This window comes from Truncatella angustata (genome assembly GCF_020726525.1).
Source record: "Truncatella angustata strain MPI-SDFR-AT-0073 chromosome Unknown BKA67scaffold_2, whole genome shotgun sequence".
Taxonomy (NCBI): domain Eukaryota; kingdom Fungi; phylum Ascomycota; class Sordariomycetes; order Amphisphaeriales; family Sporocadaceae; genus Truncatella; species Truncatella angustata.
Genome location: NW_025763382.1, coordinates 5,441,353 through 5,456,917, shown reverse-complemented (window position 1 = coordinate 5,456,917; position 15,565 = coordinate 5,441,353). Strand labels below are relative to the sequence as shown.

Here is a 15,565-nt window from a genome sequence, read left to right as displayed (position 1 = left end):
TGGATCCCGGCACCCTTGCATGCCAATTGCGTCGATGATGCTGGACCTCGAAACATGACACTGGTAAACTAGTCTATCCATCTATGGTGGCGTTTGTACCAGCCGGGACTTGTTCGTCAAAGGCAGCCCTCGAGGGGAGCACCTAGTGGGGCACAGGGTGTTTGTCAGTCAGTAGAATCCATTGCTACTTTTATCTCCTAGATAGCCCAGAACGGTTCTAGTAGATAGATGTCGTGTACCTGAATTATTATAAGGCATGTGATCTTCTTCTTCCATGCCTGCCGTTGTATCTAGGAAACCAAGACTCACAAAGTAACAATCGTGACATCGTTCGCCACTGCCATTCCTTACTACATATGTCAATCTGCTCCTCAACGTTCTTGAGTCCTTTCCAGGCATTCATCAGAATTCTGAATCCTTTCACGAAGCATTCTTAGGGGAAGCCTCCATCATGCAACTCTCGCAGCGCGGCCATCCTCCCCAAAGATACTCGCCAGAAGGTGACTATGGCTACGACCATCATGAACTAATACAGAGCTCGCGAAGGCCTCTAAGCGAGTCGACAGGCAATATTCAACCCCACAATCTTGGCCCTCTGGTATTGTGTCAGTCAAATCATATTTCGTTAACACCACCGGCACCACTGCATTCTATTCCAACACCGCCAATACTGCCTACCCAAACTATAACATCGACATATGGCACTAGTTTTCGAAATCATCGTTCTCAATACAGAGATGTGTCCCTTCAAGAATCATCAATGGCTCACTCAAGGGGTGGCCGGAACCCCATATATTCCTGGAAGCATTTTGCCGACTACCGTGCCAAGGTGACGCAAAAAGAATCGGAAAACGAGGAACCAAAATGGCCATTATATCTTGAGGATGCTTTTCTCGATGGTGTGTTCTGATTTGCGGCATGCTAAATTGGGGGCATTGACTAACACGACACAAGCTCTACTTCTGATCCCTTTCATGGGCCGAAAGAAGGTTAGTTCCAAAGGGCGGCTGTATGGCCGAAACATGCTATTGACCGAGTATCTCTGGATATGTCACTGGCTCCTCTTTCCCCCTCAAGCCGGTGAGCACATACCGGTTGGCAAAGCAAAAGAAGAGCATGCTGCGTTTAGAGGTAGGAAACAAGTGTCCAGCCATATCCAGGTGCTGAAAGGGTTCTTCCTGAGCCATCCATGTTGTAAGTTTCAACATTGTCCCATTTGTTTGGGCCGCCTTAATGCTGACAGCCAATAGTTCACTTCTTCTTTCCGCGCAAAAACGACGAGAAGGAAGAGGACAGGAGGCATATGAAGGAGGAGGAAGGGGAGGTAGAGTCTTTCAAGAACAATAGAGTTCTTATTGCATTAGCCGAAGGGCGTCTTCCGGACGAGCGGCCCAACTACGACTACTTCGCTCGTCTGCTTGCGGCAGACTCAGATGTCTTCGCAAGGCCAAAAACGTGCTGGATCTACGTTTCCTCCTCAGAAGTGACTCTGAGCCCAGATTACAAGGAGGCATACGCACACGACGGGACAACCCTGCACGCTGATGCATATACACCGGATGGGCAGCGACTAGAGTGCAAAGGGGACTATCCACACTTGGTTCTCAATAGCAATAAGGAAACCCGAAAAGACCTGCGCAGCGGAAGAGACGACGAGCCACCCAAGCATTTACTTCATGAATATACTCGGACTCTGACTCAGAAAGAGTCCAGCTCGATCAAAGATATTTCGTTTAAATGGGATCACCAGTTTCCCGACCTACGGGATAATTTACTATCGGCTCTGAGTGAGACGCTTCCCTCGCACGACCGTACATCCCGTTGTGTAGTCGGTCCTTGCGACACCATCTATTTCGACGTAGTTCTTGACCTACATGCAACCAGCAGGTTTCCCTCAGGCACTCACCTTGAAGGCTCAGTACAACTACAAATTTGCCGCCCAGAGCTGGCAAACCACCGCTGGCGCTCCGTCACCAGTGTTGCGAAGCCTCAAGAACTAGAGCATGACTCAGACGAGGCACCATTCTGGAACTGCTCCAACCCCTGCGATCTCGTTGGCCGCCAGAAAGACGTCATCGAGGTACCGTTCCCCGCCAAAAGCTGGGCCAGCACCTTCATGTCGCTCTCTAGATACGTCAATGCCGATCGCGATCGTAGAGATCGGCGCTCCAAGACTGTGAAAGAGGATAGCAACTTCGTCGAAGCCGGTGAGCAGAAGCCGCAGCTTCAACAGCACAGGGGCAAATCCTCTGAGAAAACGTACACCCCCTCAGAGCTCCTAAAGCAGGTCGCCATGTACCAGGAGATCTGGTCGGCTCCAAATGACGGGTCAGAGAAGCCGGGCTGGACCCGGCGTGCGATCATTCTGTGGACTTTCGACCATGTCCATAGCACGACCGACGACAAGGGCAACACCACCACACTGCCTCCACAGACTAATTGGCGCTTCCTCACCAAAATAGACCCGACCTCGCAAGCCCACCAACAACGCGCAAATGTCAGCGGTTCACCGAGGGTCTCGAGAGACGCTGTCATGTCGCCCATGCCGACATATGCAAATCACCTCACCACGGCCAACATGCACGAGAACTTCAACAGTGCCGCTTATGACGCGGCGTCTCACAATATGACTTTATCTAGCCAATCTGTGCATTCATACCCGTCTACCCTTGGCTTGATGGACAGCTTCAGCTCCGGCGGGTTGGCGACACCCCCTCCTACAGCGTCTCTGTCGTCTAGTTACGCGCACAGTTTTGATAGTGCCACTATCGCCAGCACGGACAGTCTGCACCACCACCTTAGTTTCTTGTCCGATGGTTCAGGCACCAACAGCCATGGTACACTCGTCGCTGGAGATGGACACGGTCATGTAGACCCATTCTTGACTGGGCTGGGCGTGCCGGTAGTGACGAGCAGTGGATACGACGATGATCCCACTCTGCAAGCCTGGGCTACCACAGCTACAAGTAGCCTCGCAGCTCTGGACCAGTGGACCACGACATACGTCGACAGTCAGCACAGCCTTGCATGGGCCGATGCCACTGGACATTTGTCAGCCGACGAGGTTGTGTCCAGGGATGAGACTCCTTGGGGCGATGGGAAAGACACCCTCTGGGCAACTACTACTGATAGCACTCAGAACCAACAGCACCAAAACAACACCTGGATCACAGCGACGTCACAGGCCTGGCTGCAATCCATCGCGGCCACGGCGGAAGCGAGCACATCCCGACACGACCCTAGTCCCTGGGATCAGCACGACTCCCAACCGCAAAACCACCACCACCACCTCCATCAACAGCACAACATCCTTGAAATATCAACCAAATCCCCTACAGGATCATCGTCGCTACCACCCCAGCGCGACCCCGCCAACGGCGCGATATCCCTGCCGCCGCACCACGGCCTAGACGAAGTAGCGAGCTACACGACCGCGTGCTCAACCAACAACAACAGCCGCAAGCGCAGCCGCACCGAAGACAACGACGAGGACCGGGACGGGTACCCCTGCTCATCGATCCGCAAGCTGGCGCACCACCACCGCCACGACAGCGACAACGACAACAACATAAACGACCGCGGTGACAGCCCGATCGACTGCACGCCTACGCCCACTATGCTGGAGGCGGCAGGCGAGCATGGGTCGCTGTTCTGATGGCAAGGCACAGCGTGCAAGCGAAGACGGCGAGGTTGGTGCCGCTAATTGTTGCTCGCCGTCATTCTCTGGGGTCGAGTCAGGGGCTATGGATGGAGGAAGACTTTTGAGGCTGTCTGGTCTTTTGCCAGGGGGGGGGGGGACTTGGGTGGATAGGAACAGGAAATTCGGCATGAGAACGAAGACCGCCTGCATCATCTAGTCTTGACAAGTATACCGATGCGAGCCGGGGCGTCCCGTTCAGATGGCTATATCATCATAAGATATCGCTTCATGGCGATGTCCGGCCCTAGCCGAGTCCCCTGGCACTTGTTGGTTTTTAATTATTGTTGTGGAGTTGGGAAGTATTGGGGCTTTTTTTCTTCTTCCCCTCGTCCTCTCAACTGGGAAAAGTACTGCTGCGTATTGGACCATTCCGTTCTGGCAAACCGATATCTGTAGTTGGGTCGTTGGTGCATTAGGGACCCCTGTGGTTTGTTAGGACGTCGTCTACCAAATTGGCGGGTCGCCAAGGCCGAAAATGAATTTCGAATTATTGAATCGGGTTTAAGGGAATGGAGCTTATACTTGGAGTTCAGGTCGCATATACTCCAAGAATTGGGAGCCGGTAATCCTTTGGGAATGGCGAAGTCTGCATCCTTGAGTAACATTCGATTAATGATACCATGATGATTAATAACATCCCAAATGGTGTCCCTCGTTTTGTTTGGTGCATTTGTCTACATGTGGATCTTGTGAACGGGAGGTTACAGTCATACCAGTCGGCTTGCCCAACTTTATTTCGCATTTAAATACCAAAAGTAAAATATCTGTTAAGAAGGGCTTAGATACGTGTTGTTGTGGACTAGAATCTTGCGGTGCGGAAAGAAAAATAATAGTAAAAAAATTTCCTGGACCAGTTTATTTGGCCTACTGGACTGAACTATGGGCAGCTCATGACTCTGGACTTGCTACAACTGGCGCTAAAACAGCTATCGAGAATCCGCGGTCGTGGAATTACTGTAGTCGTTTGTGTGTAGATGTGCCCTTCCATCTCGCGCACCGCTCCCCTGGCATGGCGAACCACACGGTCACGAACTTGGGAGGCGCACGTTTTCAACATTTGACTCAGTAACACACCGATCCGGGATCCAGCAAGCATTTATATTCGCGTACATCAGATAGCGCAGCACGGGATATCGATATGCTATTGTTATCTGTTTGGGACAGGGAAGGCAGTCCCATTGGCAGTAATTCGTGCGCCAATACTGTCGCCGGTCGCCCCACCCAAAGAACCGAATCGTGCGTCTTGAAAGCTCTCCCCTTTCGTTGTAAGATAGCAAGGTCACCGTAGGCGATCGTATCATTCTTGCAGGCGATGAGTCGCAACCGGGGTCGTTTGGTGATGATCTACGAAACAACGACGCCAAGGTCTGTACTCCGTATATCCATGGAGTGGCAGAGAGGTAATTAAGCAGATTCTTTACTTGGGCGCGTGAATGTATCGAAATCGTCTCATCCATTTTGTGTATCCACCATGCGATAGAGCGCGAAATCTTGAAGAGGTTCCAGAGTTATGTCCTCGAACCGCACGGAGGGAGATAGTTTCGTGTTTCATGGTGGGTAAGACCCAGCAATAAAAGTGGCGATAGCTCTTATTTCCAATCACATAGGTAATCGTGCAACCAGAATCTTGGCTCCATGTTACAGCAGCCAAACTTCGTCTTTATACCCTGGGCTCAGATCACCGAGGTGGAGTTTTAAACATGTTCCTGAGTCTGGGGGAGGCGGATGCCGACAAGGATTGGGATTTTGAATTGTCGGCAGGGGATGTGGTGATCTGAGGGTTTGAAACTCCAAGTGTCACGACGGATGGACTAGACCATGTGAGGTTTTCCAAGTCAAGTTCGTCCCGATGCGACTCATTGGAAGGAAAAATCAAAGGCGTTGAATTTCTGCTTAGTAAATACCGAGTTCCTTGGGGGGTGTTTCTTGGGTTGCATGATAGTGAGATCACAAACATACCCAGAGAGTAATGGCAAGAACTGTTGGCTTGTCGTGACTATTGCGGAACTAAACTCAAGGCTAAGCCATGATCGCTCTACCCTGTCCATCAAGTATTCAAATGGGAAGTTAAGAGCGATTCTCGCATGGGGAATGAGACGATGATCATCGCAAATACCAATGCGCCGCGCTATTCGTCTAGGGTTTCTCATGGCTAAATTGCTTGCAGTTGCAAGGCCAGGCCAGTCGTCGGATTTCCGGATGGGACGGTCCAAATTATCCCAGTTCCTTACTGGGGTTTACTTCCGGTGCTCGGGCGTTAATATCCTTGATGGCACGAGACAACCCAGTATCAGATGTCGGTACGAACGTTGAGGGAAATATCGAGAAGAAAAAAGTATGCGGTTCCAATGGCAGCCATCATATGAGGCAATTTACTCGCAAAACTGTAGCTGATGCGCTCGAATCATTTCCGTAAACGCGCTTCGTCGTCCTGTAGCTAACCCAGAAAATGAGGTGAGTAGAAGTCAAGAATAGCGCATGCTGCAGTGCCAAGGCAGCGGCAAACACCCAACCAGATGCAGCAGGCTAGGTGAGCAATAGCGAATCTGCTGCACCGCGCTTAAGTCATTTCATCTTCAAACAGGATTCGTAATCTCGCAAAATCTGAAAACCCGCATTGTTCCTGACTTTCCCGCCCAGCTTGGGAGGTTGTGGAATTAGACGGACGTTGAGCGGTCGCAGAGTCGGCTAGCCGCCACAAGATGGTGATTTTCCAGCCACTAAAAGTCGACACGGTTCCTAGCTGTGTTAGAGGTTTTGCTGCCCGCCGGCGCATTGACTGGATGAGATGCGCTCAAGGGCCAAAGAGGGGCAGCTGCCAGCGGCACGAGAGATCAAATGTGGGGCCGCCTTTGTTCCAGATTTAACCACGGTCGGGATCTTGGGTCAAGTACTCTGTCGCCCTTGTGGCCGCTGTGAAGGTACCTGGCCCCGATCCCCGCTTAGCCTTTGTTCCTGCCTTACCTGGCCCCTAGGTGCTCCGTGCAGGCTTGCCCTTGCAGCTCGTGGCACACGAGAGTTTAGCCTCCCGCGATTTGACCCACTAAAAGTGTTCCATCTCCATCAAAATCACGACCCAGTATCAAGGCAAAGTGGTGAAGGCGTATGGCTCAACGGCCAAGCATGCTATGGCATTCACAAGTCCATGTTTCCATGGCCCTTGGATCGCTCTGACTGGCTGAGATCGGCCGGCCACGAATGCACTATGAGTCAAACTGCCCAGCGACAACAACGAAACCATCTCGCCCAGTCAACTCTATATCATCTGAAATATTATCACAACCTTGTCCCACACCATCACATCCCAGACAAGCTCCAGAACATCTGCATGTCGGGAATGTCCCCTTATGATCTGTAGGGCACGCCCGTGAACCTATCGTGACCCAGAAGTTCATGCTCTCGGTTGTTTCCAGGCAGTTCAAGATAGTTCTGAGCTCCACTGCCGAGTCTGCCGCCGTCCCGCCGCCGTGAAAGTGATTCAAGATTCCATATAGGACTGTCTGGTGCCAAGATTTCCTAGTCACTAGCAATTCCCTTGTGTTGAATCGGTGTAACAAACCTCTCAACGACATCTTCACACGCCACAGGCTCTTTGTCATCTTACCTGAGTCAACAGTTCCTTTTGGTATTCATCAAGACTGGGCTTTCCTGTCAAAACCTGCTCACATCGATCAGTGTCACTTTGTTTGTTCACCGTTGACTAGTGGGACCAGCCACCACGACTCATTGTTCTCGAAAACAGCCCTCCATTGTTTTCACTTTCACCACACATCATGATTTAGACGATAAAGACGACTTCCCAGTATTTCTATTCTTGATTCAGCTGGTTCTGACCAATACGCTGTGCGTCCTTTTGACTTTCGCGAGTTTACTACTTTTAAGCTCCCGCAAGCTCCAACTTCTTCCCGACCCAAAACGCGACCGCACAAAAAGATAAAGGAAAGAATTTGGCGCCCAAGAACACCACAAGCGCGCGGCCACAAAATTCGTCGCCAGATTATTTCATTCATCACACTACATCCGCTTCATTCATTTCTGACCACAGTCTTTCCCTTCCACGAAGTCATCTCGCTGGCGAGAGCTACCTACTACAGCTTGAGTCCCTACCAAGCCAGCGTCGGACATCTGAGTTTCGATTCATAAATCAACGCAAGCAAAAGAAATCCATACAAAATGGTCATGGCACAGAGGGTTGTCAGCGGTCTTGCAATTCTCGCTTCCGCCCAATCTGTCACCGCTCACACTTGGGTAGAGATGGTCCGGCGCATATCCTCCAGTGGATCTTTCGTTGGAGATATCGGATATGTCATGGGTCACATGAACCGTAGTGATACAGGTTTCTCGGACACCGCTGTTCAGATCAAGATTGACGATGTCACAAGTAACCCCAAGGTCTGCGGCACCATTGGCGCTGCCGGCTACACCAACAAGGCCTACCCGCCCATTACAGCTTCACCTGGAGAGTTTCTCGCACTCCAGTACGCAGAGAATGGTCATGTTAGTTTTCCCGACCAAACACCCAGAGGCTTCAAGGGTGGCAACATCATGATCTACGCTACTTCTGAGGACATCACGAACATCGGAGTCAATGATGTTCTATATCAATGGAACACCGAGGGCACTGGTGGTGACCAGAAGGGCAAGCTCATAGGCAGCCACTTCTTCGACGACGGACAGTGCTACGAGAACCCTAACGCCTCGCCTATCCGTGCAGAGCGTGCTGCTAAGTACAAGGCCGAGTCATTGCTCTGCCAGAGCACTGTTCAGCTTCCTTCCGACCTGGCAACATCAGGCAGTGTCAACCTTCTCTGGGTCTGGGATTGGCCGCAGAACCCCAACGAATCCGGCAAGAACACCACTGAGATTTACACCAGCTGTATGACCGTCAACCTTCAGGACGACTCGGATGACGCAGCCACGAGCGTGAAGGCTTTCTCGTTTGCGAAGAACCTTGATATCACCGATGCTGCGATCCCTGCCCAGGTTAAGACCCTCATCGAGGTTGAGCAGCGAGGCACTGGTACCGCTTCTCCGGCTGCTGCCACTGATGTGGCCGATGCGACTACCACCAGAAGCGCTTCTGCCACCACCAGCAAAGCAACTCTGAGCTCCTCAAAGTCGAAGCACCCAAACAACGGGGTGAAGACTGTCACCGTGACGGAAGCTGCTGAGACCGTTACAGAGTACCAGACTGTCACGGTGGGCGCTGGAGCTGGCAGCGGTAGTAGCCGAAGGACCTCTTCCTCTGCTGCATCGGCTACTGCAACCAGTCTCAAAACGTCAGTCAGAGCAAGCCGTAGCTCCAGCAGCCCTGTAGCCACTGGTGCCGCCTCCATCACGGGTGTCGAACCGTTCTTAAGAGCTCGTATTACTGGTCAGGTTCGCCGCTTGCGATGACCTCCTCATTCGGTATTATATAAGGATCGTGTCACAAACAACGACTAGGGAGTTTGAAACTCCTCAAATAACAGTCGGACACAATTGCCCCCCACATTCCTCCTCCCCTCTTTGTGCATATTTTCACGCTTGCCTCACAACAGCTCCCCGTCTTTCATAGAGGCCGGGCGCTCTCGGGTGAGCATAAGGCATTCCACGGCGTACATATGGCGGAAATGGTTCATGATTCATGGTTACGGGGGGAGAGAGAAGGAAAGAAAACCGCAAACAACGGAACAAGGGATTTGCATGAGATAAAGACGTTCTGAGATGATGGTTGATGGATGATACCCCGATTTTTGTTTTCTTTCTTTTTCTTGATCTTGATGCATCGGCGATAGGATCGCGCATGCTCTGGAACAATGGTTTACGACGCACATGAATTCATGTACACGTCCATTTTCTCTACATACAGCCGACTGAGCTAGTCTCGGGCACATCAATAAACTTCGTACATAGAACATCTGTCTTCCATGCGAGAGTGATCCTTCATCATAGCCCCCAGCACGTCCAATCGTCTACTCCGTTTGGCTCCCTAAGAACGGCTTACTTTGCTCAACTGCCAGATCCACAAGTTCTACAGACCTCGACTAATATTATATCATCCATCAGGCCCCAGCGTATCCTGCTACATCACTGGTAGACGACTGTGCCATTGATGGTTGCCACTGTCAGCAGGTGGGTCGGTGTCTAGAGGGCATAACACAGGTTGCTGGATGGTGGATATAGTGCTGATAGTAATGTTAAGGGATCGGTTTCGGAAGCAGCAGCTCAGTTGGCTTATTGGTGAAGGACTGTCGTTTCATGGCTGACCGCCCAAGTGAAATTGAAGTTTGAGGAATCCATGTCCTTATGATATTCTAAAATTCAAGCCGCTATGTATGCTCCAGAAAATTGTTTGCGCCACTAATGCATCGTCGCTTTTTTCTCCATGTTCCATCATCAGCATCTTGTTATAACACAACAAGATTGCTCACAGTTAAGCCCTGGCTTTCAACATGGTATCTCCTCCTCAATCCGAGACTCCTCGCCTTTTCCAGAGCCTCATAAGTTTCACCGCCACCACCCACCATGAGCATCGCAATAGGATGGTGTCTGACAATCCCCGAAGGCGTCCTTTGAGTTTCGTCCAGTAGCGGCCTGACAAAGTTGAAGCCCCAGATGTCATAATCTCCCTCATTGCTTTCCTCGTCATCCTCCGAAACGACGATGACGAGCTGCAGCGCGTTTCGATGCGGTGCATATGCTGGAACATTGGCCAGCTTTTCAGAGAACGAACAGCCACCTCGCCGCATGATGATGACCTGGTGGTTCTTAGCTGCTGTGTCTGGCAGCTTCCCGTGGCAGGCCTGATCCGCAAAGTAGATCCTTTTCCACGACAATGAGTCGATGTGTGTACCTGAAATAGGATTGGGAGCTTCTAAAACATCAGGCACTGGAGCTGCGCCAAGTCCGACCGGTGTAATTGCAGGAACTTCTGCGTACCGGTATTGGGGGATCGGAGCTGGCAGGGGACCGAGCGTAGCGACTGGCTCTTTCAGCACCGACGTAATTTGCTGCAAGAAGGAACTGAAGAGGTTAGTAGCTCCCAGTCCTCTTTCCTGCGTCTCGATTGGTGCTTGAGTAGTCTCTGGCCTAGTCCCATCATTCTGATCAAACACGGTCGTTTCATTCTTCTCAGCCGGCACCTCAGACTGGATGAGGATATCAACGATGACCGAGTCTCTGATTCGATGGAAAAGTGGATCCGCCATGTCTGTGAGGATATCACGACTCATGAAGACTTTCTCATCTTTACCCAGCGGCAAGTTCCCAATGCTTTGGACTCTCCATGTGCGATCATTCACGTCCGGCGGCTCTTCTTGCACCATAGTCAGCTTGAGGCCATTGAGACTATTGATTGCGATTCCTTCGGCCATGCGAACAAGGTTGTGGCCGCCGAACATCATATTGAGCGCACTTCCAACAACTTGCTGGGTGTTGGAGGGGAATTCGATCGTGGAGGTGTGTTGTTGACGTATAACTGCGCAAATACCATCACTTGGCAGCATCGAGGACGGCAAGGTCCAGGGGAAGACTGTATGATTGGGCTTTGCTCCAAAGGCCTGCTTCGATTGTGGTTCTCCAGGTCCAAGTAGTGTCTCTGGAGCTGAGATAGCCGCATGGATGTTTGGAACCTGGTGTAGGCGAATTAAGCTAGAGGCATGGTAAAGATCTGGCCGCGCTGCAGTTGCAGACCCAGTAAAAGGTGGGAGCGGTGGTGGAAGAGGGCATGAGTTGGTAAAGTTATCGTCAAGGTAGGATTGTATATCCTTTTTGATTGGAGGCGCGTTGTTGTGTTTCGTGGTGCGACCGGGTCTTCGGGGAATGAGAAGTGGATGTCCTTCGGTGGTGAAGACGTAAGGTGCATCTAGCTTGTTCAATGGATGATTGGGATCGAACAAGAGATACAGATACTTGGCTGTCTCACCAAGAAAGAAGCTCTCCATCCGGTCGCTCTTCTCCCCCGTCCTGACGTCTTGCAAACCTGACCAGCCGCACTTGGTCCAGCACCTCCTGGTAATATCCTTTAGGACCATCTCGCCAGCATAGAGATACCACGGATCCTTCGTAGCTCGATAAATATGATAGGTGGACTCGATGAACTCAGGACGACCAGGCCACCAGCCTAGGCCACCTTCGACATTACCGTCGCGGACAGACCATCGTTCCGGTAGTGCAGAATATCGAGTCCATAATGCTGTGTAAAGAAGATGTGTCTCAATAGCCTCTTCGAGCTCGCCGGCGAGGGTCAAGAGGCCCGGGTAATATGCCCCCAGACTGTCGATCCAATACGCTTGGGGCGAACCTGTGGAGACGTGGACGTTGATGTAATGTGGATGATGCATATCTGAGTACAGATGTCGTTTGATAGCGGCATGGGAATGATGCCAGGCTTCTAAAAACGCATCTGGTGAATTGTCCTCGTCAGACAGAGGAGTGTAGATGGAGTTTGGGTCGAGCGAACTGCCATATGGCATATGGGAGGGCATCGTGCGATTAGGCAGCTCGTGGCCGGACAATAAAATATGTGTTTTCAACGCATATTCGAAGAAACTGTCAATTCCAGCACCGATGCCAGAAAAGCCGCCGATCCAGTGGCCGGCCTCAGCATCAACACCGGCACCTATGAGGCCAATGTTACTCCTCCTTGACCAGACAGCCCAAAACGCTCTCTTGGCCGCCTGTTCAAACCTTGGATCACCTGTTAACCGGCTCAAGACGGTAAACTCGAGCACCAAACTTCCTGCGCCAGCACTGCAGGTTTCGGTAATCTCGGGAGGATCTTCACCTCCATCCCCGTCGGAATCTAGGCTGATGTTCTCGTTGAGCGGGGAGTTGAGGTAAAACGGGATTCCGTGTCTGAGGTTGACACGAGGGTAGGGCATGCCCGTTTGGGTGTAGAAAGCAGGAAGCAAACGTTGAGCCAAATCGAACGCCAGGCGAAGGAGTTGACCATCGTATTTGAATCCGCTGGGCCACACGACTGGGCGTTGTTCCACATCGTCGTTGGTTCTTCCTGAATCGTAGCCGGAGATTGGCAGGTCCCCAACAGCGAACAAATGCGCGCTCAACAAGCCACCCACACCCCTGATGACAGTTTCAAAGACTTGTACCTTACTGTCGACATTGAACCCTCTTTCGCGAAGTCCTTGACCTGACGGACCGGGCCGCCCGTCCCCATATTGCTCTACCAAAGCAGCGATCCCTTCCTGAAAATCCTTCAACGCCTTGGGCCCCGTATTCTCGGTATCGGGTGGGGCAGATGCAAGTATCGCCAATGTCGACAGGCTGTCTATCAGGGTCAAGGAGTAGTTTCCAAGGACGTCGTTCAGCTCGACATGTCGGGGATTGAGGCGATCTCGGGTTAATGGAGTACAAGACACGGGCCGCAACTACACGAGTGAGTCAGCTGAGCAGATACACGAGCTGAGACTGTGGCATACCTCATCTTCGGGGAAGGCGATGCCCATATAGTTGTCGAAACCGTGATAGAACATGTGCACAGTCTCCTGCCTCAGTTGTGCAACCCGGCCGGGACGCATTGCGCTCACCAAGCTAGCCCATGGTAGCCATAGGATACCGAGCGTCGCCCATAGAGCAAGTGATGTGCCCATCCGCATGATCGTCCCCAGACCCAATCTCCCGCCGGCCGAGCATGCCGAGGGCATCACCGGCAGCTAGGACAGCAAAGAATGCATGTGTGGGAAGTAAACAAACGTCGTGGAAACGAGACGGCGAACGGATCGCCGCACTTGAGACCAACAGAATGAATTGAGTTCACTGAATGCAGCAAAACAATGCCGAATGAAGCTGGCAAAAGTTAAGCACGCGACCGTGGAATGAGCATCTGGTCTGGAGATAGAGCTAAGCTGGCGCATTGAATGCTGTCATCACAGTGCTGGCCAATATGAAAGCAGCGTTTACTAACAGAAAAGCATAGGCTCCTTGGTGACTTCCTGTTAAGGCGGTCTCTTAGCGCGGCGGAGGACAGATTTCCCTGATAAACCAAAAAGTGGAACCCTCTTCTCACGCCTTCTCTTGCAGCTCACGGCGACGGCGACCATCTCCTTCTTCAACTTTGACTCCTGCTGTAGCACTCCTGCCGACGCAGAGCGCTTGCCGCTCGATATTGAGGTCAAGTTCTTCTGGGATCTCATTTCTTGCGTGATACGAGCACTCAGGCGCGAGGATTGCCATATAACCATCTGGCTTCAGAATTTACTTCCTCACCTTTGTTTATAACATGACAAATGAATCCACGCGACCCATCATCTGCCATTATGCGGTTCACAGTGCGGGAAAGTCTGGCTACTCCTAGATAGATCCCTGGGGATGACCTTGCTCATGCAATGCTACTGTGCATGCCCTTGTCTTTCGTATGAATGACATGATGGAAAACTGGTAGATGCCGGTATCACCCCTGTTTAGGGGAATCTTTTTGGGACTCCGTCTGCTAGGCTGGAGCTACGGATCCGTACTCGATGGCTCGCTATGCTTGTCGCCATGAGGGCTGGTCGCCCTACCCATTCAGCTATTACCCCTGGTGGGTACAGTGGACTTGGTAAAGCTTCAACGGCTGAGCCTCAATCGGACGGGGCACTCTGGCCTACAAATTGCATGGTTTAGTTCGCTCGGTACTCGTAGCAAACCCGCGACAGATGAGAGAACCCTTTCGAGAGAGCAAAGAGCTAGAAACGTTATAGACAGGAATCCATCGTATAGCGTCCAATATAAATGCCTGTCGATTACACATGAAGCAATAAAGGCAGTCGGCGTAATCTGGGGAACACACGTATAAGATAACGTAAGGGATGCCGCTTTCGTTTGATTTTGTGGAGAGACTCCTTGATACTGCAAGATTGGTGTCAAGTATTGGCGCCGAATTTTGAATGCCTTTTCTCCAGTATAACAACAGTCCTCCATCCGACGACATCTGTTCTGCTATCAGGGAGGCGAACATTCCTTAGTGTTCGAAAAAGAATTGTGTACTATAAGCTCGACTGTCCCCTTGCTTTGTCGTTTTCTCATGTTTACGGCTAGTATGACTATCATCCAACGGCAGTCGATAGGAGGCACAAACATCTCGAGTCCGAAGAGATCGAGACTTGGGCAGAGTACACTAGGTTAGAGATGCCCTATGGCGCCATGGGAAACAAGATATCGAACCAACCGAAGACCTCGAATGAGGCTTGCTGCAATGGCATTCACGGCCCGCTCCCCAGTGGATGTCGTGATACCATGATCTATCTAGTAGATGGTTTCTCCGATAGTGCGTTGAATTATTTGCAAGGCACGGGCTCGAATAAACTACTAATCCACGACGGACTGTGCCTTGTAGCATGTGATCAACACAGAAGCATTCTGAGTATTAATTATGGTTTGGTCATGGCCACTCTGGCGTAAGCACCATCGCCATTTGAGGTAATTATGTCACCGCTTGTTGACACAACGTGTCTCTATACAGTAGATTCAAGTGATGTAAAAAGAATCTGGCGCTACAGCTGCTGAGTCTTGTAGTCGTTTGGATGGAGATGAATGTTTCGCTTTATCTACAACAAGACGCATTGGCCCAACCGAAGGCTTTTGTTGACGTAAGGGCTTTCATAGCAGTTTGATGCTATGCAAGATCAATGATAGACATGATGCGGGTGGCTACCGCTCCTGTGATTCTTTATCATCGGATGAGGACTGATAGGTGTTGTTACTCGGCCGGGCCTGTGAGGCACCGTCAAGATATCTGGTATAGAGTTCCGTGAGGGAGCCTTGCGGTCTGACATTACGGTGATCTAACTTCAGTTCAAAGGATTTAGTGAGCCATCGGCAAGAAAATATTGTGTTCGTCGAATAGTTGATTGGTCTCTGCGCCGCTGCCAGTGACAGGGGCCA

General features: G+C 51.2%; 3 protein-coding genes across 3 annotated transcripts; 2 read left to right on the top strand and 1 right to left on the bottom strand.

Annotated features, from left to right (window-relative positions):
- Positions 1 to 760: 760 nt before the first annotated feature.
- On the top strand, positions 761 to 3,655 carry BKA67DRAFT_656112 (uncharacterized protein; the record flags this gene model as incomplete). Its single annotated transcript, XM_046106891.1, has 3 exons — positions 761 to 899; positions 955 to 1,194; positions 1,251 to 3,655. 3 exons carry the CDS (start codon positions 761 to 763, stop codon positions 3,653 to 3,655), a joined length of 2,784 nt encoding a protein of 927 aa, XP_045962105.1.
- A 4,218-nt stretch (positions 3,656 to 7,873) lies between these two features.
- Positions 7,874 to 9,405, top strand: BKA67DRAFT_533057 (uncharacterized protein; the record flags this gene model as incomplete). Its single annotated transcript, XM_046099647.1, has 2 exons — positions 7,874 to 9,079; positions 9,241 to 9,405. The coding sequence occupies 2 exons, from the start codon at positions 7,874 to 7,876 to the stop codon at positions 9,403 to 9,405; spliced, it is 1,371 nt and encodes a 456-aa protein (XP_045962104.1).
- Positions 9,406 to 10,089: 684 nt separating this feature from the next.
- Positions 10,090 to 13,884, bottom strand: BKA67DRAFT_533056 (glycoside hydrolase family 47 protein; the record flags this gene model as incomplete). The annotated part of the gene is made up of 3 exons (XM_046099646.1): positions 10,090 to 13,071; positions 13,123 to 13,356; positions 13,729 to 13,884. The coding sequence occupies 3 exons, from the start codon at positions 13,882 to 13,884 to the stop codon at positions 10,090 to 10,092; spliced, it is 3,372 nt and encodes a 1,123-aa protein (XP_045962103.1).
- Between the last annotated feature and the right edge of the window lie 1,681 nt (positions 13,885 to 15,565).